Source organism: Cricetulus griseus, chromosome 5 (genome assembly GCF_003668045.3).
Source record: "Cricetulus griseus strain 17A/GY chromosome 5, alternate assembly CriGri-PICRH-1.0, whole genome shotgun sequence".
In the NCBI taxonomy this organism is placed as follows: domain Eukaryota; kingdom Metazoa; phylum Chordata; class Mammalia; order Rodentia; family Cricetidae; genus Cricetulus; species Cricetulus griseus.
The window spans coordinates 18,521,803-18,547,062 of NC_048598.1; the positions used below are offsets into that span (position 1 = coordinate 18,521,803).

Genomic DNA, 25,260 nt, shown 5'->3' on the forward strand with positions numbered 1-25,260 from the left:
GGGTACAGAATCAATTTTGAAATTCATTACAATAGAGATGGAAAATCTTTGGGGATGGCAGGTCAGGGAGGAATGTTATCCATTTGGAATGTCATGGATCTTTCTCCTTCCTGTCTTACATCCCCAGAACTCCAGAAGAAAGTACTGAACTTTCTCTGTATCAGTTTTTCTTCATATTGATTTAAGAGTTTAGATATGCTTGTTTGGAAGTGAAACTGGTTTGCATTAGCATTAATTATGGCATCAGTAGCAACAGTTTTACTATAAACTATGGCAGTACTGGTGTTTTTTTGACTGTCTGTGCATGATGTAGAGAAGTTTTGTGTAATCAGTCAGGTGTGGAGGTACATGCCTGTAATCTCAGTACTTGTGGGTCTGAGGCAGGGGGGAGTCTGTGCTATATAGTGCGGCGGTGTCTCAACACTGTCTTCCAAAATGGAGGAGAATGGAGGAGGAAGAGGTGGAGGAGGAAGGGCAGAAGGATTGAGAAAGGGAATAAAGGAGGGAGGGAAAAGGAACTCAATTCCCTCTAGTATAGAGATATAAGGTGAAAAGGGGAGGAGAGAGAGAGCAACGTTTTCTCACAAGCTAAACTCATAAATAATGGATTGCATAAAATTTCTCACTTCTACTCTCCCCCCAATCTCCTTTCCATTTGCTCTTTCCCTGTGTCAAATACTGGAACTTGGAGGGAACAAGTGCCACGGTTCCTATTTTATATAGGACACTATTCAGGATATGCAAATACAGCTACAATGGTTTGGCTCAATTACCAAATCCCTTCTTTCGTGAAAGTTTACTAAATGCCTCCAAGTCTCAGATTCACCCTTTGAAGTGTGGAAAATAGCTGCCTCCCAGTATACCGAGAGCATATAGCACTGATGGCTTAGGATTTACCAGGCACATAGTTATTGTGCTGTATGTGGTAGCTGAAGTTGCCTTAGTAGTGATTCTTTGATGAATTTATTCATTCATTCCATAATCCATTCACTTATTCTCTCTCTCTCTCTCTCTCTCTCTCTCTCTCTCTCTCTCTCTCTCTCTCTCTGTCTCTGAGTGCAAGTGTGTGTGATATTTATGTTTGCACACCACTATTCTCTCCCATGCACACCAGTGTGAAAGCCAAGGGATCAGGTATCAACACTAGATGCCTTTCTCTGTTGCCCCTTCACTGTAGGTTTTTTGAGACAAGGTCTCTAAAGGAATCTACTGTTTGGTTTTTTGGATGAACTGCCAACAAGGCTCTAGGTTCTGCCTGTCTCTGGCTCCCAATACTGGGTTATAGATGTGTGCCACCATGCCCAGTTTTTATGTGGGGTTCTGAACTGGGGTCCTCATGCTTGCTGTGAGTGCTTTACTCACCGTGGAGATTATTGTTGATTTTCAATCTGATAGCATATGAAATCACCTAGGAGACAAGCCAACAGACACACCTGTGAGAGAACATCTAGATTAGGTTAACTTCTGGGCCTGGTTTTAAGGGATTACCTTGATTCATTTAATTGATATAGGAAGAGCTATGAATATGTAAGAGATATCATTTCTCAAGAAATAACATCATGGATTATTTTCTTCTTCCTGAATGCCAAGACCATGTGACTAGCTGCTTCAAGTTCCCTGTCCCACAGGCTTCCTCACCAAAAAGGACTATACATGCCCACAGACTGAGAGATAAATAAAAGCTTCCTTCTTTAAACCTCTTTTATTGAGCCTTTTATCACAGCAACTAGAAATGTCACTAATATACACACTGAGCCCTCTCCCCAGTCAGTATTAATGCTTTGAGATGACAAGAAGACACAGAGGGCATCAGGGAGTGTAGAAAAGTTCTCAGGGAAGAAATTTTTGGAAATTGGGAGATCTAGAGTTAACATTTAGAATTTGAATATGTCTGTCATCTGTATGCTGCTGCATATTAAAATACCCCCAAATGCAGCAGCAAGAGACAGCAAATAGGATTGGGTGACTACTTTATGTAGCTTCTGATGCTCTTAAGTCCAGGAGTGACTTCTTAGATTGTTATGCTTCAAGATGTCTCATGACGTGTCTGTCAAATCACCTGAAGTGACAGTCATCAGAAATGATAGTCTTGAATTGATGGTGATTGAAAGAAGATGACCACAGAGGCCTCTTCAATTGAGGGTCCCAGACAGTTTCTCCACATCATCCCCAAATAGTCAGCCCCTATGTAAAGCCTCATTTGACTACATTTGACTATAGTGATGGCATGCTAAAATGTCTTCCATGGTCTCTAAGTATCATTGATCAATACAAGTACAATCACTAGAGAACAAAGTAGGTCTCAGGAACATCTGGATAGATGGAAACATTCTGGAAAATTCAGTAGGTAAAGAAAATTCTAGTTCTCCATGAGCAGAATCTTTTTCACTACTGGTGATCCATGCAAATGCTGGGGGTGGGGTTCCCGTTCCTCAGCATGAGGGGAAGGAAAGTCAGTAGAGGTGGGATTGGGAGTTGTACACTTGTCAAAGCCTTTCCAGGTGATTTCTCTGCCAAACCTTCTGAAGAATGTAGAGGAATTCTATAAATAAAAAAACTGCCTCCCACTGCCCACTCTTGTTTACATTTTCTCTATGTTAACCTGAATGACTTTAAGGCAGAGCTATGAGTTCCCTTCATAATAGGGACAAAACTTGAACCCACCAGGTGACCATAAGGGCACGTGATCTTTACTTGGAGGAATGAAATGATGGACATGAGGTGATGACTGCCCCTTAAAAGACAGACTGCCTCACTGGTCCTGTATTCTGGCCATGAACACACCTGTGCACTCACTGGACATATTTCTGAGTTAATGCGTGTTATGATAAATCTTTCTGCCACATGCTTGAGTTCTGCCCACCACATGGGTGGCCAAAATAATGCACAGAGACTTATATTAGGTACAAATGCTGCTTGGCCAATGACAAGGATTTCTCATTTGCTAGCTCAGTCTTAATTACCATAAATCTATATATTTTATAAAACTTATCTTATTGTATGCCAGTGGCAAGCATCTTGGGTTCCTGGGCTCATATGGTGACTCTAGAGGAAGACAGAAGGGGCCCACTTCCTTTTTGCCCTTGTTTATATATTATTATCCCTGCTATGTCACTTCCCACCTGGATCACCATGTCCTTGCTACATTTCCCAGAATCCTTTTTGACTCCTAGACCTGCCTAACTTGCTGCCTCATTGGCCAAACAGAACTTTATTTGTCATCCAATAAGACAAACACATACACAGAAGCACTTCCCCATCAAATGAGTGAATTAATCATACCTGCTCTCCTTTACTCCTACACACATTCTTTCAGATGATTAAACATGCATGTTGACTCAGTTTTGAAAGCACATACAGCGACTGGTAAGACAATGGGTAAAGGTATGGGCTACCAAGCCTGATGACCTGAGTCAAATCCTCAGGACCTACATGGGAGAAATAGAGAAGTGATTCTCACAAATTATCCTCTGACTTCCACACATGCCCCATGGCATGCACAGGTCCTTCATACAAATAAATAAGTATAGTAAAAACACATCCATGTTATTGTCTTAAGCTCTGATTTTTGAGTCAACCTGGATATCAGTGGCCAGTTCAGAATCAACAAGTTATCCTAAAAGTGGCTGATCTGGTCAGAATATTCCCAGATCACTTGTAGGGAGAAACCCTGATTACAGGTACCGCTGATCACACCACAATTACTGGATATTATTAAATTGAACCAGATATAAGATGGATGCCTCCTGGATTTTCTCTCTGCAAAATGCATAATAGCAACTTGTGCATAATAGTTATCATGTCCTGTTAGCAATATCTAGCAATAAGAGCTTTTTTGTAACCATTATGTCACTCATTCTTTGCTGTATAACCTTGTAGTGTGACAGTTGTCCTTAATTTACCAAGCAAGACTCTTGAGCTGGCTGTTCTAGGACTAAGAGAAACTCATAATTGTAAGTAAAATACCAGATTTCTGCTCCAAAATCCATGTAACCTGCATTGACAAGTTTTGCGCTCTCATCAAGCACAAATAGTTTTTACTTTGTAGCAGTGAAACATGCTGCAGTCATTAGTTGAACTTTGCATTTCTTACATGCTTCCTGTATCTTGGAAGTCAGGTAACTCCCTGATGGAGGGCAACACCTACCAATTGTCACATCTCTGAGTGGCTGCAAATTATCACCAGCCATGCTAGGCTGCTGGGAAAGAATTACAGTTTGTGATATGACATGTACAAATGACAGGTATAAATATTTCCTGAAAACTGTGACTACCCTGGGCTTGGAATGGAAAACACAATACTCCATATATTGCAAGGCAGTTGCCTTTTAATCCTATCTGTTAGGTGCAATTTAAACACACAGTTTCAACTGTTCATTCGAAACTTAGCAACACAACTTTGGTGTGTTCCATAAAATTTTCTCTGAGGTGTTCCAATTATAACCTTTTCTTTGTCAGTTTTGCAGCATACATGGGCAATAATTCAGGTTGAAGATGAAATGATAGGGTCTTATATCTTTAATGGCCAAATTGGCCAAGGGGGGCTTTCTCTATCAATGGTCCATGTTCTCATTCTTGAAGTCTTCAGCTGTTAGAGAAAAACCGAAAGATGTGTTGGTCCAAACTTTAATCTTTCTTTTGTTCCATAGAAAAAGAACAGCTCTTCTGCCTATTATTCACATCTGTTCTTTTGGATCAAAAAAAATATTTTGACAGTATGGCTATCATGAGCCTTTATGAGTAAATCTGTCTTTTTATTTTTTTTTTTTGTCTCCCTGGCTACATCTTTTGTCTTGTGTGCTCTTTCTATCCCTGAATAGATTTCAAGATATGGTGTCCTATTATTATGTAATATCTGATGCTATTTATGTGATCCAGGGGTAGAGCGAGAATAAAAACCACTTCCCTGTTATTAAGTTGTGTCTCTCTAGTCTGCAGATTGGCAACTTTTCAAGATGATATGCCCAGATTTCTAGTCTGTTTCTTCTGAAAGGGTGAAAATGTGGATAGTGATTGGAATTATATTGGTAGAAGTCCCTGAGGGTTAACAGCTAAGTCCCAGGAAGGGAGCCAGAGGAAAACACTGCCCTTAAGCACCAGTGTTAACTTACAGAGCCTTGGGGTTAAAGAGGCTGTGGGACTCCTTTGAACTACTTTGTAACTGTTTCTGAAGTCATATCAAAGATAGAAATATATACGCATATAGGCAGAGGAATGCACTCTCTAAAGAGAAGGCTGAGTAGGCACAGTGGCTCTATATGCTGATGACCCAACAGGGCCATGTGACTCCCATCTGGGGCCTGGATGTTTTCTTCAGTTCATTTACTACCCCTCACCCCATTCCCAAATTGTATCTTTCTTAGGAGGAGGAAAGGAAAGAAAGACAGCCTGTGCTCTCTTAACCTGACAGCAAACATCTTCAAATGAGTGTCATTTTTCTTCAGAAAACAAATCCAATTTTAGCGCAATCTAAGTAAGAAAAAATACTCTCTATTCCAATCCAGAGATCTCCAAATTTCTCTTTGGTTTTGCTTTTTCCCCCTCTCAAAACTTTCATGTACCTACTCAACAATGGAAAGAACTGGTCACTCTAGCATGAATTATACTTTATCATCAGAAACTCCACACACACACACACACACACACACACACACACACACACACACACACACACACACACACACACACACACACACACACACACACACACACACCTTTGCCTTACATGTTCTCAGTGGTTATTAGAAGAATCAGCACAGGGGAATGAAATGTGGAAAGTGCCAGGAGGAGTAGGAAACTTAAGCACTGAGGGTGTGTCTTGGTTATAGTGTGACTGTCTATCATGTGCAAGGACTGGGGGTCGATTTCCACTATGTTGTCTAATTCTGCATCTGGGTTGCAATGAAGGACATTAATGCCAACTGAACTTTACTTTCTGGCTCCTTTGCCACCTCAGCTTGTTTCTTGTTGAGTCTTTAAACCTCATACATTTTGAGTGGGGGAGAAATGGCTACTAGAGTTTGGGGTGGGGGAAAAGTGTCACTAAGCTGCTATTTGTCAAAAAAACTTTGCTGACCACACTTTGAACATCATTTCATATAAGAAGTCTGGTGTTGGCTGGGTGGTGGTGGCACATGCCTTTAATCCCAGCACCCAGGCAGAGGCAGGCGGATCTCTGTAAGTTCAAAGACCAGCCTGGTGTACAAGAGCTAGTTCCAGGACAGCCTCCAAAGCCACAGAGAAACCCTGTCTCAACCCCCCCCCCCAAAGAACAAAAAACAAAAACAAGAAGTCTGTTGTTATCACTCTAAAGCCTGGATAAGACACCAGTTCTTCCAAGCACTGTTAGTATTTTGTAGTCAAGTTTTTGTGTTTCTCATGAATGATTGTTGAGATTGTTCTAGTTTCTCTTCTATTATGATAAAATGTCTCGACCAAGGGCAACATACAGGATAAAGGTTTATTTTGGTTTTCACTTCTGAATTACAATCTTGTTAGTTTAGGGAATTCAAGGTAGTAGAAGTCAGATCATCATGTCACATCCAGTCATGATCAGAGAGAAGAGGAGTCATGCTTGTTTTCTTTTTTGTTTTTTTGAGACAGGGTTTCTCTGTGTAGCTTTGGAGCCTATCCTGGCACTCGCTCTGGAGACCAGGCTGGCCTCGAACTCACAGAGATCCGCCTGCCTCTGCCTCCTGAGTGCTGGTATTAAAGGCATGCGACACCAATGCCCAGCATTTTTTTTATGCTTGTTTTCTTGTTTGCTTACTTGCAGCTCTGTTTCCCCACTCTTCCATACTGCAGAACCCTCTGACTAGGGAGTGGTGCTTCCCAAACTGGACTGGGTCTTCACACATAAATTAATTAAGACACCCTCACGTTGATGTGGCTATAGGCCAGCCAGATGCAGACATTCCCTTATTGAGACTTTCTTCTCAGGTGACTTTACCCTGTGTCAAGTAGCCAACTGAAACTATTCTTCACAAACATCTTAAAAAGTGACACAGTCACTTGAAGAAGTGACTTGGTGGAATGTTCTCTGCATCCTTTAGTTTGTGACAGATAAGTAAATTTTAAAGGAAAATACATATCAAGCATTTGAGTTCAGGTTAGATGAGTCTCATAGTGAGGGTTATCAAAAGAAATCATTAGCCTGTGAAGCCAATATCTCCCTTCCACTCCAATGTATAAATCTGTTATATTGTGCTTCAGGGAAATTAGATTTGTAGTGGCTAACCTATGTACTTGGTAGAATGCTTGTAAAAATCAAGTTGAAAAATAGAAATGCTTGGCAGTTATCTTACTTAGGGTAACTATGACTGTGAGCAAACACCGTGACCAAAAGGGTTTGTTTATTCAGATTACACTTCCACATCACAGTTCATCATCAAAGGAAGTCAGACATCTCTAATAATTATGGAACTTACCATTTCCTCTTGTAGAAATCAGATTTGATGCAACGGAATTGGTCTTTGGATTGTGTCGAGCTTTACAGAGATCTTTCTTGCTAGACTCAAGTGTACAATACACTCTGTTCATATGTTCCATAGAGGAACCATTACAGCCTCTATGCTTGTGTGCCCCACTCCCAAGATCATCTGTTGAAATCCTATCCTCTTAGGTGAATGCGTTAGTGGGTATATCATGGGGGTATTGACCACATTAAAGGGTCCAGGAGAAGCCCCTTACCTCTCCACTATGCTGGGGCACAGGAAAACTTCACTCTCATCAGGACATAGTGGTTCATCGACACTAGGATAGAGTTTGAGACCAATCTGGTATCCACAGGGGAAGACCTCGGCTATGACCCACTCTGTGAATCACAAAGCAGGTTCTTGGGCTAATGCCTCCTCTGAGTCTTCCCAGTCTGCAGAACTGTGTATAACACTCTGCTGTTGTTTAGAAACCTTCCAGTTTGTTCCATTTGTTGTAGCAGTCCAAACAGGACAAGGCAGAGAGGTAGACCTCTTTTTACTTTTGGAGCCTCTAGAGTCCCCAGTAATTGAAGATGATTGGTTCCAAGGCTGCTGTTATAAATGAAGGTTTATTTCAGCATATGATAGTGTTGACACTTAACAATTTCTAGATGTCATGTGTTTAATCATTATCACGGTCATTATGAGCCTTTTGAATGGACTGAGAGCAAACAGAAGGGGTTTTGTTTGGGTCTATTCAGGGCCCTACAGCACACAATTTAATCACCAACACAAGCATCAGTCTCTTTGAAATTAAAAGTTATCTTCATCCATTCGGTAATTGATCCACTTCTCACTTTCTATAGAACCTATCTTTTATACTGGGTAAATTTTTGTTGTCTTCAAAGAGATCATCCAAATTTTACCTTAATTTCTACATTCATAAGATAAGGGTAAAAGTCAAACATCTTAGGATGTTCAATGGTGTAAAAGCCCATGGACCAAAAATTCTAAAATCCTGCATGCTTCTCCCCATGCAGAGAGTAATATAACAGATGGACCAGATAGTGTAAATGAAATCACAATTCATTGAAGGCTGAGGGTCTCATAGCCATATCAGGACACAGGGTAAATTGAGACGCACATTTTAAGCCTTGAAAATAAGTGGGACCATTTTACCCTTTCAATTGGAAAAGTTTGCATTTTTCTACACAGAAACTAGTCTTTTAAATTAAACAACAAGGTAGAAATCAAAGGTGATTGGTTACAGGTGTGCTTGGCTGGCCAATTGTCAGAGTTTGGAGTTGAACTCTCAATCTTCCTTCCCAAATTCTAGGATTACAGAGAGGTACTACCACCACTCCAGGTTGTGAGCTTTCTTTGTTATTTTTGTTGCTGTTTAGCAGTTTCTTATTTTAGAATATTTTAAGATTCACAGTAAAATATTTTTAAAAATTGAAGAATTCCTATCTAACCCCTGTTCCCACAGATATATTGTATCCCCTTTATCACATGTGCCACCAGAGAGGTGTTAGAACACATGGATGTATGTTGGTAAATCATCATCCCCAGAACCCACACTTTAAATTCAGGTTCCTCTTGTAGATGTAAAATTCTATGGGCTTTGGCAAATATATAATGATATGTATTCATTATTTGGTATCATACAGAGTAGTTTTACTACAACACAAAATTTTTCTGTGTTGGCTTATCCGTCCTCCCTCCCCTATCCTTCACAACCACTGATACGCTTGTGGATCATTTAGAACATTGTCTGGCCATTGCACAACAGCTCTCAGGATGGAATATGAAGAGAGCTATTTTCCATTCCTTTCTTTCACCGTCACTCAGCAATGCAAGCTGTCCTGAGTTCTTGAAGACTTATCTTTTACCATAGCTAACCAGACTCTGTCATGTGGGCTGTGGATCTAGCTTCATGGTGGAGCATGTGTATAGCTGCGGTGAGTCCCTGGGTTCCATTCCCGGCACCACACAAATAAATGAATAACTAAATAAATGTAAGCATTCTACGAAAGGTACTAATTAACTCAGTGGCCTTGGAGTCTCTTAAAAAATGCATCAATAATGGAACTAAGAATTGCTGTTTCTGTTTTATGTCTCATGGGATACATAAGGATCAAGGACAACATGATTTTGTTGGGGTAAAACAAAATTGCTTTCTCTCTCTCTCTCTCTCTCTCTCTCTCTCTCTCTCTCTCTCTCTCTCTCAATCACCACGTGTGTGCATGTGTACTTTGCTGGGAAGAACAAACAGTGCATAAGAATGGGACTAAAAAATATTCTGCGGTATCACGCACTGTGTCAACATAGGCATTGCGCTATTGCATTGTGATGATTTCATGTCTGTCAGATCTGTGAGGTGGTCATTGGGAAGCTGATCATGCTGCTATGTTGGGGTCTCACTGCTCATCATCCCAATCTGCCACCTAATTAGATGCAGGGGAAATAGTCCTTGAGCAAATAAAAGAATGCCAGAAATGATGTTCAGTGTTTCACTCACCCCAGTGCCTGACTTCTGGAAGTGATCGGCTTTTAATCAAGGTCTTGGGGACTTGCAGGAGTCCCAGGCAACTTTGCAAGAATCACTTTTGTCCCGCGCGATTGTCTTGTCGGCAAGAACAACACAGGACACTCGGATCCTTCTGCAGTAAAGCTTTAATGCCTCTTGAGAGGAAGAGCATAAGCTTACAAAAGCGGAGACCCGGAGCCAAGAATCCCGTCCCCTAATAAAGGCTGGCAACCGCCGCCTTGGACGTGTTACCCATGATTGGCTGTAGCTCATCGGACCATATGACGCCACGAGGCAGAGATCAAGGAATGGAAAGTTACCCAGTGCCTGCGCGCATTAACTTTACATTCGGTGCCTGCCGGATGCAGGCACCATCTTGTAATGGAGAATGCAGGGACGGCTTCCTACACAGTTTCACCTTTCACTGACAGAAAGGGGAGGGGGACATTAGAAATAGCAGGAGCTTGCAGAGCTCACCGAGACAGCTATCCCAGGTCTTGTGAAGTTTTCATATCAACCATTTAGCTGTTAATGATAAATTCTGAGTAGGCAGATTTCATTTGCCTGAGATGGGAGCTGGGTTATAAAACACAAATCCATCCCTGGATTTGGCCTCTAATAATGTTTGCTTTTACAATTAGTTCTCTTTTTTAATCTGTTAGTGTTTTACCAATCCGCTTGAGTAGGAGTTCTAGATATCTGTTAATAGTTCATTAATCACATTCGAGAGATCATCATCTTTGAAACTCCAGGATGGGAATTTTAATTCTCTTCTGGACTGCCAGTCAGGCCTGTGCCTATGGGAGAGAGTGCTTCCCACTTCACGCCTTCGTTGGCTGACACAGTTTCTGAGGCCATTTGCTAATCATCCCACTTGATGTGAAGTCAATTTGATTTAGAATCCTGGCTTTCAATGAAAGCAACTGTAGAGTTCAAGCAATTCAGGCTCTGCACATGTGTAAAATAAGCATTTCTGTTTTTTATGACTGCTCTCATTTCCTCAGAGGCCCTTTTGGAGGATGAGTTTGGACATGGGCCCTGTGAGCTGCCATATTTAATATACAGGTGTGGCTCACCTGGCCATGTGGGGTGACAATCACAATTTCTGTTTCCTCAGTTTCCCCTGCTGCTATTCAACACTGGTTTGGGAGGAGAGTTTAGGCTAAGAGGTTTTATCTGTCTTATCTCACATAGTGGTAAATGAGGCCAAGCAGCAGCAGGGCACCTGGAACCGTGTCGATTCTTGCTTGGGACAGGTTGCCAGGCTAGTCCTCACTGACAGTCCTCACTGATGGAGTCTGTCCTCCAGACATGTGTTCTCATTATGCAATCCATGCATATTGTGACATTTGTTTCAACTTCAAGTTCCTGTCCACCTGCCAGTCTCAGCATCTCTTGTACTTTTTAGTGTGAAGATCTGTAAGAAATGTGTCATGTCTTGCCTCAGGCTTTTCCTGCTGTTTTACTTTTCAGGATTTATTTTATTTTCATTGTGGTGGTGGGTATGTGCCTTTGAGTGCAGGTGCCTCCGGCGGAGGCTAGAACCATCAGCTCTCCCTAGAGCTGGAGTTACAGGTAAATGTGCACCTCCTGATATGGGTGCTGGGAACAGAATTCTAGTCCTCTGTAGTATCAGTGCATGCTCTTAACCACTTAGGCATCTCTCCAGGCCCGACTCTTCTTTCTTGCCATTGCTCATGTGATGTTAAGTATTCATGGAGACTGTGTTCCTTATAAGGCTTCTGCTGGCCTCCCAGGACAAACCGGCTCTTGGGAACCACACTTGTTTTGATGGATCTGTACTCCCTGACACTCCTTTTAGATTCCTTTCCCATGGAAGGGAGATGCCGTGTTTTCCTTTTCATGGGAATCATGTGTTGTCACTCACAGCATATAATGTAAGGAAACCATTTGTGATCTCCCTGACACTTGATCAATATCAATATATCGGTAGACATTTAAAGAATGCTGGACCTCTTCTTTAACGACTCAGCTCATGAAGGATGACCACAAGGCACTAGAAAGTGGATGAGAAATGAAAACACACTGCTTTAATTTTCTAAAGCATCTTGGTTACAAGTAGATCAATGGTTGTTAAGTCTGCCTAATGTTAAAAATATTAAAATCAGCAGGCCTTTTTGTTTCTAAGAGGTTAAGGTTTATACACCACACATACTGGTTAGCCTGGTGCTGAGAGTAAGTAGTTTAAGCAAATTGTTGAGTCTCCATAAATTACTCCATAGCCAGTGCTCTTTCTTCTTCATATACTGTTGATTGATTGATTGATTGATTGATTGTGTGTGTGTGTGTGTGTGTGTGTGTGTGTGTGTGTATGTTTGTGTGTGTTTGTGTGTGTATGTTTGTGTGTGTGTGTGTGTGTGTGTGTGCCCATGCCAGTGCATAAATGTGAAGGTCAGAGGATAACTTCCTTGTAATGACTCAGATCTCTCCTTCCAACATGTGAATTACAAGGAACTGAACTTGGGTCATTAGCCTTGCAGGTCTGTGTGTTTCCCCATTGAGGCACCTCAAATCACTGACCCCTAACACTTTAAATTTTTATTCTGAAGTAGGTAACACAGGGAAACATGTATTTCTTTTTTTCTCTAGATTTTTTTAATTTAAATTAGAAACAATCCCAGTTCCCTCTTCCTCCCATCCTCCCATGCCCCCCACCAATCCCATCCCCTTTCTAATCCCCAGGGAGGGTGAGGGCTTCCATGAGGGAATCATCAAAGTCTGTCACATCATTTGGGACAGGGCCTAGGCCCTGCCTGGTGCGTCCAGGCTGAGGGAGAATGGGCTCCCAAAGTCCATCTGTACACTAGGGATAAATGCTGCAGAATCATGCGTTTCATTCAGTGTTTGTAGTGTTGTATGTGAATATGTTTGTGTTTAATGTAGACTTTCTTAAAGAATAATGAATTACTTTCTTCTACCTCCTTGTGTATTTCTGCCTTGTGGTGGGATCTTCACAATCCTGAGCTGTTGGAGAGGACACCCTGAGAATGGCTCAAGTTCCCCATCACTCACAATGAGGCGTTGCTACTCATCAGCCATAATGGGGAGAAACACAGTCCTTTCTGTCCAGTCCCAACTCCACACTCAGAGTGTCCCTGGGGTCACTTTTGCAGTCATTTAAAGTGTGTAAGAGGGAAAAAAGTGAATATTTGCCCAGACACATACAACTTGAATTTTTAATTTAACACCAGATCTGCCTAAATACTGAACCCCAAACTTCAAGGGATGGAAACACAACCCACCGAAGCAAACTTCTCTCCTGGGTCTAAGATTCTCTGCACCTCTGAAACTCCTTTTTTCACTGGCTCTTGCTTCTCAGCCTGTGCCTGAAACCACCCCAGGGCTGCTGTGGGAGAGGACTCCTCATTCATACTCTGCCTTGCATCTTCCCTCCCACTTCCCCTCTCATCCTCCAAATAAAAAAGAAGTTCGAGTCTATTTGTTTCTGTGCAGTTGAACCATAATTCTGTCCAAATGAGACTTCAGGCATGTCAGGAGACCAGCAGCAGGTAGCCCACACTCCTTTCAACTTCCCGTTTTGAAGGAATTTACAAACCTAAGAGAAAAGGAAAAGAAAGTCAGAAACCTAGAGGAAAATTACAGTATGTAGACTTCCTGTTTCTGACCTTACCTTCTCCATAGAAAGCAGGTATTCCCAGGTAACAGATTTCTTAATAACTATCAAAAGCAATTCAGTTTGGAATTTATACTGGCTCAACTGAATGCTATGTTAGTTGTGCACCTTGGGGGAAAATAAGTACCACTAAAAAGCAGCCTAAGGAAGGTACATGTGCCTTGAGGGATGCTGGTATGCCCTGTGGGAAGCTGTGCATGGACATCAAGGAAGAGCATCACACTATTCTTCCTGGACATCCTTGTCCCGACAATTCAGTTTGAGCCACTATGGATACCTGCTTCCTATATCAAGCCCAAGTCCTTGTTCATTGATGTCTCTAAAAGTTGTTTGAGGCTCTGGAGACATTTGCCAAGAGGAAAATGCTGCAGGATACTTTCTTACTGGTTGCTGCTTATCTTGGAGGCAATGCATGTGACCTGATCATGGTGGCATTTGCTCAAGCTCTGCAAAGCAATTCATTAATGATACCCTTCTAGCACCAGCACACCTAAAACTCGATTTGTCTTTTTTCTTCATTTCCAGCCTGGATGTGTAAATACCACAGAAGTGGACATTAAGAAGTCATCCCGAATGAGAAACCCACACAAAACACGCAAGGTAAATGGATGTGTGTCCTGTGGTCTTGCTGCATCCCAGAAAACCCTCCTCTGGTGTCACAAGCATGCTTTACCCTGGGGTTCTATCCTAGCAATTCCTTTTCTGGAGTGATGTAAGCAGTATATAGCTTACATGACAAACTAAAGTACCTTCTACCAGAGTTTGCCATGGAGAACCAACCAATCTTTTGGGCATCCTCACGGAAGGTACTTGCAGGAGTATAAGGGACCCCAAATATAGCTGCTCTGGAAAGTCTTCTACCCAGTATGGATGACAGCTTTCCCATGACTACATAGATGGAGTTCCCCTCTCAGTTAGTTTTCCCAGACTGGATACTCTTGCATCTTTCAAGACCCTGAGTCCAAGTGCAGTGAGGGTGAATTGCTTACAAATGGCTGAGTGTGCAGGAGGGAATCTCAGACAAGGGTCCAGTGACTCTCCTTACCCCCACTTTCTCTGAGGGAACTCAATAGCCAACAGGCCCATGGAATGGTCTCTTGCAAGTGGCCACCTCTGAGCTTATGTCAATGGCTGCTGTTTTTCTTGGAGGGCCTTGCTCTACAACACATTAGAGGGTGATGCCATGGGACTGTGACAGGAGGTAGGAAGAAAGCTGGTACAATTTATTCCCCATCACAGAACAGGGGTCCCCCTGGAGCCCAACAGACAGGTACAGGAGATGGAGATGTCTGGGGAAAGATGATATCAATAAAAATACAGTGTTTACAGGGGAAATTCTAAGGGAAATCTAAAATATGAATAACTACAGAAAGAGTAGAGGTCTTCCTCTTAACATCAGCATTTTTGGGACACAACCACAGGGATGGGCAGCTTCCTCCAGTCTGCTCCAAGAGAATGCCTCAAGACAAAAGCTCCCTTGATTATGTAGCATTGGGGCCTATGCATCCATTTGAATATATTAAATATATATTGGTTTGCATTGTAACATTTATTATATAACATTATATATGATAAATAGCATATACATAGTTTTGATTATACAATATAATTGCATCACTTCCCCCTTCCCTATCTTCCTTTCAAACCCTTCCAAGTCTCCCTGTCTCCTGTTCTCTTTCAAATCCTTGGTCTCTTTTTAAAAATTGTTGTTGTTGTTGTTGTTGTTGTTGTTGTGTGTGTGTGTGTATGTGTGTGTGTGTGTGTGCCTGTGCGTTTGTGTGAACTCCTTAATATAAAAGTTCAACCTGCTCAGTGTGTATAATTTACTTGTGTGTATGTTTTCAGGGCTGACTATTTGGTATTGGATAAACAATTAATGTGCTCTTCCCTGGGAAGACTATTTCTCCCACTCTGGGAGGTCCATGGTTGCTTGGAGTTCTTTGTCTAGGGTGGAGACCTTTGTGAGCTCCCCCATTTCCATGTTAGTGTGTTTATTGGTATCTTTCTTCAGGATAACAGCAAACTTCCTGTTCTTCAGGCTCTTACAATCTTTCTGCCTCCTCTGCCACAATCCCTGAGTCTTAGGTGAAGGAGTTGTGTTGCAGACATATTAATTGGCACTGGGCTCCAAAGCTCTGGATTTTGACTGGTTGTAGTTTCCTTTAATGATTTCTATCTATTTCAAGGAGAAATATCCTTGATAAGGGGTGAGGATTACATTTATCTGTATGTATAAGAATAAATATTTAGAATATCGTTATATTTTTGGGTATTTACCAGAGAAGACTGCTCAGATAACAAGTCACATCTAGCTGAGGGCCTACTGACGATTGAAAGCTACTGGGGGAATTGTTTTTTTGTTTGTTTGTTTGTTTGTTTTTTGGTTTTTTTGTTGTTATGTGAGTCTCATGTGTCCCAGGTGGCCTTGCACTCACTATGTAGATGATATGACTTATGATCCTTCTTCCACTTCCTGAGTGCTAAGATCAAGGACCTGTGCCACCATTACTGATTTTATGCAGGGAAGCAGATGCTAAAAAAAAAACACTCCACCACTGAACATGTCCAGTCCAGTGAAGAAGGAACTCGTGTCATTTGTAAAATCTCTCTCTCTTTCCCTCCTCCCCTCCCTCCTCTCTCTCTCTCTCTCTCTCTCTCTCTCTCTCTCTCTCTCTCTCTCTCTCTCTCTCTCACACACACACACACACACACACACACCAGTCTCTAGCCAGTACAAGTCATTCTAAACAAACAACTCTGGGGTTAGCATCAGCATTCTGTACCTTGGTAGACGTTTTCTGTTGTTTTAACCCCATGTAGCTCCAGCATTCTTCTAAAGTGAACATTCCTACATGAAGATGAACCAAACTAAGACTTTTTTGAGGCTTGGGAACCTTATTTCATGTGACTTTTTTTCTTCCTTCAAAGATCCCAATATGGCCCGAGTCCTTTTTCTTTTGAGGCAGTTTCCCTTAATGTTAGGAGGGGGAAGCCATAGGAAGAGTCACAAAGTTCATTTAGATGCATTGAGCAAAAACTTTCCCACTAGGAACTCTCTGAGATAAAGAATAAAGCCATCCCACTACAAACCTACTTGTGTAGATGCTCCTGCTTTCTTTCATCTGCTCCCAGAGAACACTGGGCTCACTCCACTAGTAGAGCCAAACAGAATTCAAAAGTCAGTCATCTCTCCAGAAAGTGCAGGGTGTTCCCACTTCTACCTGAATTATTCAAAAACCCCTTCCTGTGGCTGACTGAGATGTTTTCCAGCTGGGAGAAGAAAGCAGAGGGGTAAAGAAGGTGAGGCTTGGGTGTGCTGAGTGACCACTCATCCTCTTCAGCACTAGACTCAGTGTTGCTGTGTGAGCTGGGATTCCTTAGCCTTCCTCCCAGAAAGCCCAGAGTAACAGGAGAGCTCTTCACATGCCATCAGCTCCTCATATACTATCATGGATGGCAGAAACCTAAGGTGGCATGCAGTGAAGTGTTGTAAAAATAAAGAATCAATGTGTGTCAACTCAGTTTGTCTAGCACACAGCTGGGAGTGGTGGGTATTATCACCCCAAGTAGTATAACTCTCTCTCTCTCTCTCTCTCTCTCTCTCTCTCTCTCTCTCTCTCTCTCTCTCTGTGTGTGTGTGTGTGTGTGTGTGTGTGTGTGTGTGTGTTATAGTAATTCCAGGTAGCTATAAAGTAATTATTCCCTATGTATTTGCAAGGATCCTTGGAGATACTCATTCCTCCTCCCTCTTCTATACTGCCCCCATCCTGTATATTTTTGATAAGAAGCATCATCAAATGAGCTTTGAGTGAGTTCACTGAATATGTGGAAGTGTTTGCCTTTTAGAAGGTCTCTTGCTATCAAGGGTATTTTGTTCTGACACTTTTCTCATTTTAATGTAGTCAGTCTATGGTTTACAAAATGACATCCGAAGCCACAGTCCCACCCACACACCTACACCAGAAACCAAGCCTCCTACAGAAGACGAGCTGCACCAACAGGTATGTATGTCTGTGAAATGACCAACTGAGGGTCCGTGGGACAACCATGCAGAGAAGAGAATGAGCGCTCACTCATACTGGGTAGAATTTGGAAGGTTATTTGCATGTTCAACTGCTTCATTGAGATTTACAATATAAAAGGCAATGGAAGCCAGGCATGGTGGTCAATGCCTGTAATCCCAGCTTTCAGAGGCTGAATGCAGGAGGATTAGAGGTCTAGGAGAGTTGTGTTTGAGCCCAGATTCTGTCTCAAAGCAAATTCAAAATTTTAAACAAAGAGACAGAAGTATAGCTCAGATGATAGTGGGTTTGCTTGGCCTGTATAAGACCTTGGGGTCAAATCCCCAAAACGACTGTATCTGTGCATATGTGTGCCTTGATCTGATTCTAAGACATGAACCTTGAAACATACAATATATGGAAATGTTTTTTGGAAACTCTTCACTGATTTTTCGCTTCTTTGCCTTCAGACCATTTTTGGAAACCAATACACCTGCCTTAGAGGTGACTTGGCCATTGAGAGTTGCTCTATACTCTAAAGCTGTCTGAGAGGAGAGGACAGCAGCTTAGAGACAGTCTTATTTCCACATGAAGTGATATGATCACCACAGAATGTGGATGCCTTTGTCTCTGCAGCATTGATTTCTCTAACCTTTTGAGGTTTGTCATTATCAACCCTGGTGTGTCATCATCATGGTCTACATTGTTCCCACTAAAAGTCTGTTTGTCTCCAAGAAATGTTTCAAAGAAAATGCCAAAGTCTCATATCAAGTCATGGTTGGCTTAATCAGAGGGCTACTCCCCTACCTTTGACTCATTTTCACTAATATATTACTGCACTGTGCTTTATCAGTAAGTTAACGTTCACTTTTATGCTGTATAATTAGGAAAAAGTAGTTCAGAGGCTTTTTTCCTAAGTTAGTTTTATTGTGTATTTATATCTTTATGAGAATGTGTCACGAGCTGATAAGATGACTTTCAAAATATATAATTTTAATCCTTACTTTGGATAGCACAAGCTTGTAAAATTTATCTTAAAATTATGGTAACCAATAAAGCTGCATTTGTTTTATGAGTGAAATATTTGTAGAGTAATTGGATTCTGAATCTAGTTATTTGTCATGAATGTTTAAAACCACCATAGCACTTTTCAAATAAAGTTACATTTCCTTGAAGCAAACATTGTATTCAGATGTATTGCTGTTCTGAAATTGTACTTGTTGGGTTAATATATTATATATTCTAACCCTTTCAAAGCTTTCTGTTTTAATTTTTTTCTACCTTTTTTCCCTAGAACATACTCAGCAAGGACTGGAATTTAGAGTAGTGAGTTGAGTTGCCATGTTTATGTAACTGTGTCTTCAACTTTTTGTTTTTATAGATAAAATACTGGCAAATACAGTTAGACAGACATCGATTAAAAATGTCAAAAGTTGCTGATAGGTAAGTATTTTAAGATACCAGTATATTTTTATTTATTTAAGATGTGTCTATTTTTATTTTATGTGTTTGTGTTTTGTCTGCATATAAGTCTATGCATGTGTGACTTGGTACCCACGGAGGACAGAAGGCATTGCATCCCCTGAAACTGGAGTCATGAATGTTTATGAGGCACCATGTGGTTTCTGGGACTCAAACCCAGGTCTTCTATAAGAGCAGTTCTTAATCACTGAGCCATCTCTCTAGTCCCATGCTATAAATTTTAAATGTCATATGACAACTGTATTAAAGATAGTATACAAGGGATGGAGGAGAGTGGAAGCAAACGTTGAAACATGCTGGATATGTTGTCTTACTTTTGCCCATGAAAAACTTCTGAAGTCTCTTGTCATAATTTAAAGACAACAAAATAATGATTGTCTTACATTCCAGAAGTCCAATCCTTGTAGAACCAAGAATCGGGTTAACGGGAGTGGTTTGTGCTTATTCCTGGTGGGAGAAATCAGTCTTTTAACTTACTGCTTACCTTTTGGGGTTTTTTTATTATTTCAAATTAGAAACAAGCCTGCCTCACATGTCAATCCCTTCTCCCTCCCCTCCTCCCCCACCCTCAACTGATATCATTTTTTTTTTAAATGTTAGCTAGTGAGTCCTATCTGTATCTGAGATGAAATTTGACTTTCAATCCTTTCTCCAACTTGGCTACAATCTGCTCTGTTATGAATGTCCTGGCTAGCCAGGACAGGAATGACCCTCAACACCTACTGCTCAGGCATAGCCGACCACATAGTCTTTAGTGGAGCATTCTCCATTATTCCATGCTCAGGCTGGGAGGCAGAATCATCATCCACATCTGCCTGCCAGAACCATGGTGAGTTGTTGCATGTAGATTGTGGAAACAGAAATTGCCATTGGATTTCTTTCTGGAAATGTATGTGGATTCCATCTCCAAGGTGTTTCCCTTGCTTTGAACCAGGTATACCTTAAAGTTTAAAATGAAGCTGGAAATATTTCCCTCTGTTTTTTCCCTAGTCTACTAAGCTATACGGAACAGTATGTAGAGTATGACCCGTTTCTTGTGCCACCTGACCCTTCCAACCCCTGGCTGTCGGATGATACGACTTTCTGGGAACTTGAAGCAAGGTAAAACTATAAATTCTTCCTTCTAAATATGTCAGCTATTTAAGAGTGTGCATGAAATAGCAGAGTCAAGAGCAGGCACCTTGTAAAGGGAATTTTTGCTTTTGCTCTACATCATCCATGATTTATCATTCTTAGTCCAAAAGAGATTTTAGGCATGGGCTTCCACACTGAAATTTGCCCTGCTACTAGAGTGCTGTTCTGCCATGAGAAAGGAAGGAGTCTAGTCGTTAGTAGCCGCCTGGATTGTCACTGTGTTAAGTGAAATAAGTAGGCTATAGAAACAAGAGAACCACATGATGTTACAAAATATTAAAAAGGCAGAAATCGGAGGTTAAATGGTGGTTCACAGAGTCTAGGCAAAGTTGGGAAGAAAAAGACATAAGGAGAGGTTGATCAATGGATATTAAATAAGAGTCCCATGGGATCTAGGAACACTGGTGTGCTGTTTGACTGTAGGGAGATTGCTGACATCTATGTGTTGTACATTTGAAAACTAGGCAAAGGAATCCTGAATACTTTTACCTCAGAGACTTGCTACTTGAGGAGATAGATGCATTTACCCTGATTCAAATATTACATGATATGCATGTTTCAGAATATCTCATAGTCATCCATATATATATATATATATATATATATATATATATATATATATATGAATTTTATAGATTCTAAAACTTTAATTTTAGAAACAAATTTACATTGCTGAAATAACTGGCCCAAAATTAGGGCTGACATTTTAAAGATGGGTTAGTCAGAATTCAGATCTTTGGTTTTTAAGATTCAGCTCCTTGCTAATAAATCTTTTGAAAATCCATATAGTCACATAGGCTTGTGTTCAGGTAAAATGGATTCCAAATCCACACTTAATTAAGCACAGTGCAAACATGCCTACATACACTCCATTTTATAAAGAAATGAATTTTCACCATAAATGCAGAGAAACTGATTTTTAAAAATCCAAGCACAATTTAGAACTGCATATTTCTTTGGTTAGCTGTGTGGGGCATTGTGGCATCAATCTTGAAGCTCACTCAGAGGTGATTTCATGTATCTTTACAAAAACAGAAGTATTCAATAGCATTTCTGTTTTGTTTTGCTTTAGGCAGGGTCTCTTGTAGCCCATGTTGTCCTTCAACTTGTTATGTCACTAAGGATGGTATCCAACTCCTCATCCTTCTACTTCCTACTCCTAGTCACTGGGATTACAAACCTTGATATCACACATGGCTCTAGGTTGTATTTATGGGCCATTTCTCTTTTATCCATCCATGGATCTTAAACATCCACCAATTCAGAAGTCTTCAGTCACAAGTTTTGTACATATATGCATACACACATACACATTATATAGATTCCACTATATATATATATATATATATATATATATATATATCCCCATTCCATGAATAAATATGGTTCATATTTAATTGAAGCAGAGTCATATGTAGAAATGAGGCCTTCCACTTTGGGAGCCCATCCCACATGGAGGGATACTCCCTGAGCCTAGACACAATGGGGGTGGCCTAGGCCCTATCCCAAAGAATAAGACAGACTTTGAAGACCACCCCTATGGAAGGCCTCACCCTCCCTGGGGAGCAGAATGGGTATGGAATAGGTAGAGTGTTAGTTGGGGGGCAGGGAAGGAGGGGAAGGAGAGGGACCTGGTATTGACATGTAAAATAATTTTCTTTCTAATTAAATTTAAAAAAACAAAGAGAAAAAAAGCAATGAGGCCTTCCAGACACAAATGCAGCATTCTAAGGATGACCTACATCACAGACTGCAACTGTATAATGGTTGAAATAGGGCTCTGGGTAGCAGTAGCTGGATTTGTGGCCCCTATTACTTGTATGATGGATCATGTTATAACTCTTAATGCATCAGCTTCTTCATCTATAAAACGAGAGGGGCAATGTCAGTCTTACAAAGTTGCTAAGAATCCATCCAGACTCTTAGTTGCAGATTGTGTTATTAACCTAACTTATACCTCACTGTGATTTCATGAAGAATAGTCTATCAGTGATGCATTGCTGTTCTAGAAAATAAGCTAAAGATGGGCATTCTTCTTAGGTATACATGATAAAGAAAATAGGAATTGGCCCAGGCATAGTGGCACATGTCTTTAATCCTGTACTTGGGAGGCAGAAGCAAGTACATCTCTTGTTGTAATTGAAGAAAAGTGGCACTCAATAGAGAGATGCCATGCGACAGGGTTCAAGCAGAGGTTTTTTTATTAGGGAAAGGATCATAAAAAGTGGAAAGGGAAGGAAGGAGACCAGCCTCCAGAGACAGGAGCAGCAACAGGAGAGAGGAGAGAGAGGGAGAGGGACAGACAAACCCAGAGAGGGAGAGAAGGATGGGAGATGGGCAGGCCTTTTTAAAAGGGAAAGTAGTGAATGTGCACAGTTGGTGCTCTTAGTGGCTGCAGCTGAGGGCACATACTGTTAAAAGCCCAAAGACAGGCCAGTATAGATGCCTGAATCCTAACATCTCTGTAAATTCAAGGTCAGTTTGTGTCTACACAGTCAGTTCCACGTAAGCCAGGGCTACATAGTGAGAGCCTGCTCCACCTTAACCAGGCTTCCAAATGAAAACTATAATAAAAAGAATATATTTAACCTTATTTTTTCCCACAGCAAAGAACCAAGTCAACAGAGAGTAAAACGATGGGGTTTTGGCATGGATGAGGCATTGAAAGACCCAGTTGGGAGAGAGCAGTTCCTGAAGTTTCTAGAATCAGAATTCAGCTCAGAGAATTTAAGGTAAGACACATTTTGTCATTATGAGCCAAGGAGCCACTGTTTTGTCTAGTTACTTTAGATGTAATCGATCCGATCTGTTGCTCTCACTGGATCACAATGATGTAAACAAATTTCATCTCTGATACCTAAAGATGGAAGGAAGATTGCAAGACAAAAGCTATTCAGCATTATCGATTCTTTTTCATAATTTATTTTTACACTTCCACTGGATTTGTTGACTATATAAATTTAGAATTTTTGAAGTTAACTCCATAAAGAGTTACGATTCCCAGATCAATGTTTTGACAAAATGGAAAATGTCTGTATTAGTCAGTGTACATGTCATAATGTCCAGCAGAAACGAAGGAAGGAAGATATATTTTGGCTCACAGATTCAGGGAATTTTAGTCCTTCGTGGCAGGAAAGCATGACAGAGCAACTCAGGTCATGGCAGTAGTAGTGTATGGCTAAGGTTGATCACATCATGCTGATCTAGGAAGCAGAGAGCATGCATGCTCAAATATTATATATGTGTATGTATGTGTATTATGCACTCCTTGAACTGTCTATTATATGCCTATCATGCTTCTTTATTAAATGAGGCTCCCACAGCCTTCTGAAGTAGAACTACCAACTGGGGACCAGGCGTTCATGACATGGGGAGCTTCTTAGGGGAGCATTTCAGAATTTAATAATAACAATGGCCAATAGTACTTGTACAGTTATTTTAAAACTTTAGAGTTTACTTATCAATGTTAGCTTCCAATGTCACTACTTTGGCAAAAAAAAGAGGGTAAGTATCTCAATGATCTTGGAGCAAAAGTCAAAGGGAAGCTTTTATTACCGTGTGCCTTTGGATGCAGTAGAGCTGTGGACCACTTCTCAGACTTTAGCACAGAAAAGCTTTTGAGACTAACATAGAAATAGGGTGGGGGCACTTGTTTTGTCCATCTGTATTAAACACCATTCTCCTCTGTCATAATATTTTCTAACTCAAGGAGCACCTAGGGAAAACTTAAAATATGAGGCATTTGAGTGGTTGTTAATAGATTCTGCTTAAAATGATCAAAGCAATATATTTTCACTACATGATTTTTCCCCTTTTCTGGTGAGGTCCTCCATTCATTGTTCTTTGAAACCTGATACCCTGTTTTTTTTGTTTATTTGTTTGCTTGTTTGTTTGTTTTTTTCCATTTGTCATATCTTACTAGGCCCTGTGGAATTCATTTATAGAAGGATATTGGCAACTATTTCTTTTCATGGGGACTAAGCTAGCAAAGGACTGACTATCGAATTCTCTTTAGGAGCTAATCAGAAACATGCCTAAAGGTGGCAGATGCCTCAGAGTTGAGGAAGGCTGCCTCAGAGTTTAGGAAGGCGACCTCAATTAGGACTGGAATCCTCCCATTTTCTCTGCCTATCATGGAATTCAGGGTGTGCTTTCTTGTTGTCTTGTGGAACAAAAATTCTAGGAATTTTTGTTGGGCTTACTAAGTAAGGTTTTTCAAGAAAACAAACAGCCCCACTGGATGCTGAAGCCAAGTCCTTAGATAAGAATAGAGAGGGGTACCCAACATAGAGCCACCACAGACATCTTAATAGCTGACAGAAATCAGAAATAGCTTCCAGGCAGAGATTGGGTGATGAGAAGACTATTGGGCCAAAAAGGAAGAGCAAAGATACAGCAAGGTGTGCAAATCCTGGGCTTCAGGGAGGAACAAGGTCATTGCCAAGTCTTTGCTTCTGTTACACCGTTGCTATTTCCTATGTTTAGTCCTATGCCATGCTAATTTCCCCAAAGAAAGATTATACTTAGGAACTATTAGGGCTGAGGAAATGGCCCAGTCAGCAATGAAAATCCTCTGTAAGGATGGAGACCTGAGTCTGATGCCCAGAAGCCACGTTAAAAAGCAAATCTGATGTGATGGTGCACCACACTGGAGTCATAGTGCTGCATGTGTGGAGACAGGGGATCCCCAGGGATCATCAGCCAGCTGCTCTCCCCAGACTAGTAGCTCCAGGCCAATGAAAAGCTTTGTAAAGCACTTGTGCAGCATATGCGAAGTTCAACCCCTGGAACTTGGATCAGAGTGTTGACATAACTCAAAAAGTAAAATGCTTTCCCTCAGAGAAAAGAAAGAACCAACTTCCACAAGCACATCTACATTAACACATCACACACACACACACACACAAACACACACACACACACACACACACACACACACACACACACTCACACACACACTCACACACACACATAATAAAGTGAAAATAAAGAAAAATAAAGAGGATGGCAACCCAGGAAAATGTACATACAAGTATTAAATAT

The 25,260-nt window shown here is 41.0% G+C and overlaps 1 protein-coding gene across 2 annotated transcripts in view; it reads left to right on the top strand.

The window, feature by feature from the left end:
- Rgs7 (regulator of G protein signaling 7) overlaps nt 1-25,260 on the top strand; it is a 372,764-nt gene that overhangs the window by 324,272 nt on the left and 23,232 nt on the right. For both annotated transcript variants that reach the window (XM_027418903.2, XM_027418904.2), the window contains exons 10-14: nt 14,126-14,200; nt 17,503-17,601; nt 18,983-19,044; nt 20,074-20,184; nt 22,824-22,949. In XM_027418903.2, coding sequence (XP_027274704.1) covers nt 14,126-14,200; nt 17,503-17,601; nt 18,983-19,044; nt 20,074-20,184; nt 22,824-22,949 — 473 coding nt within the window. The remainder of the gene's footprint in view (nt 1-14,125; nt 14,201-17,502; nt 17,602-18,982; nt 19,045-20,073; nt 20,185-22,823; nt 22,950-25,260) is intronic.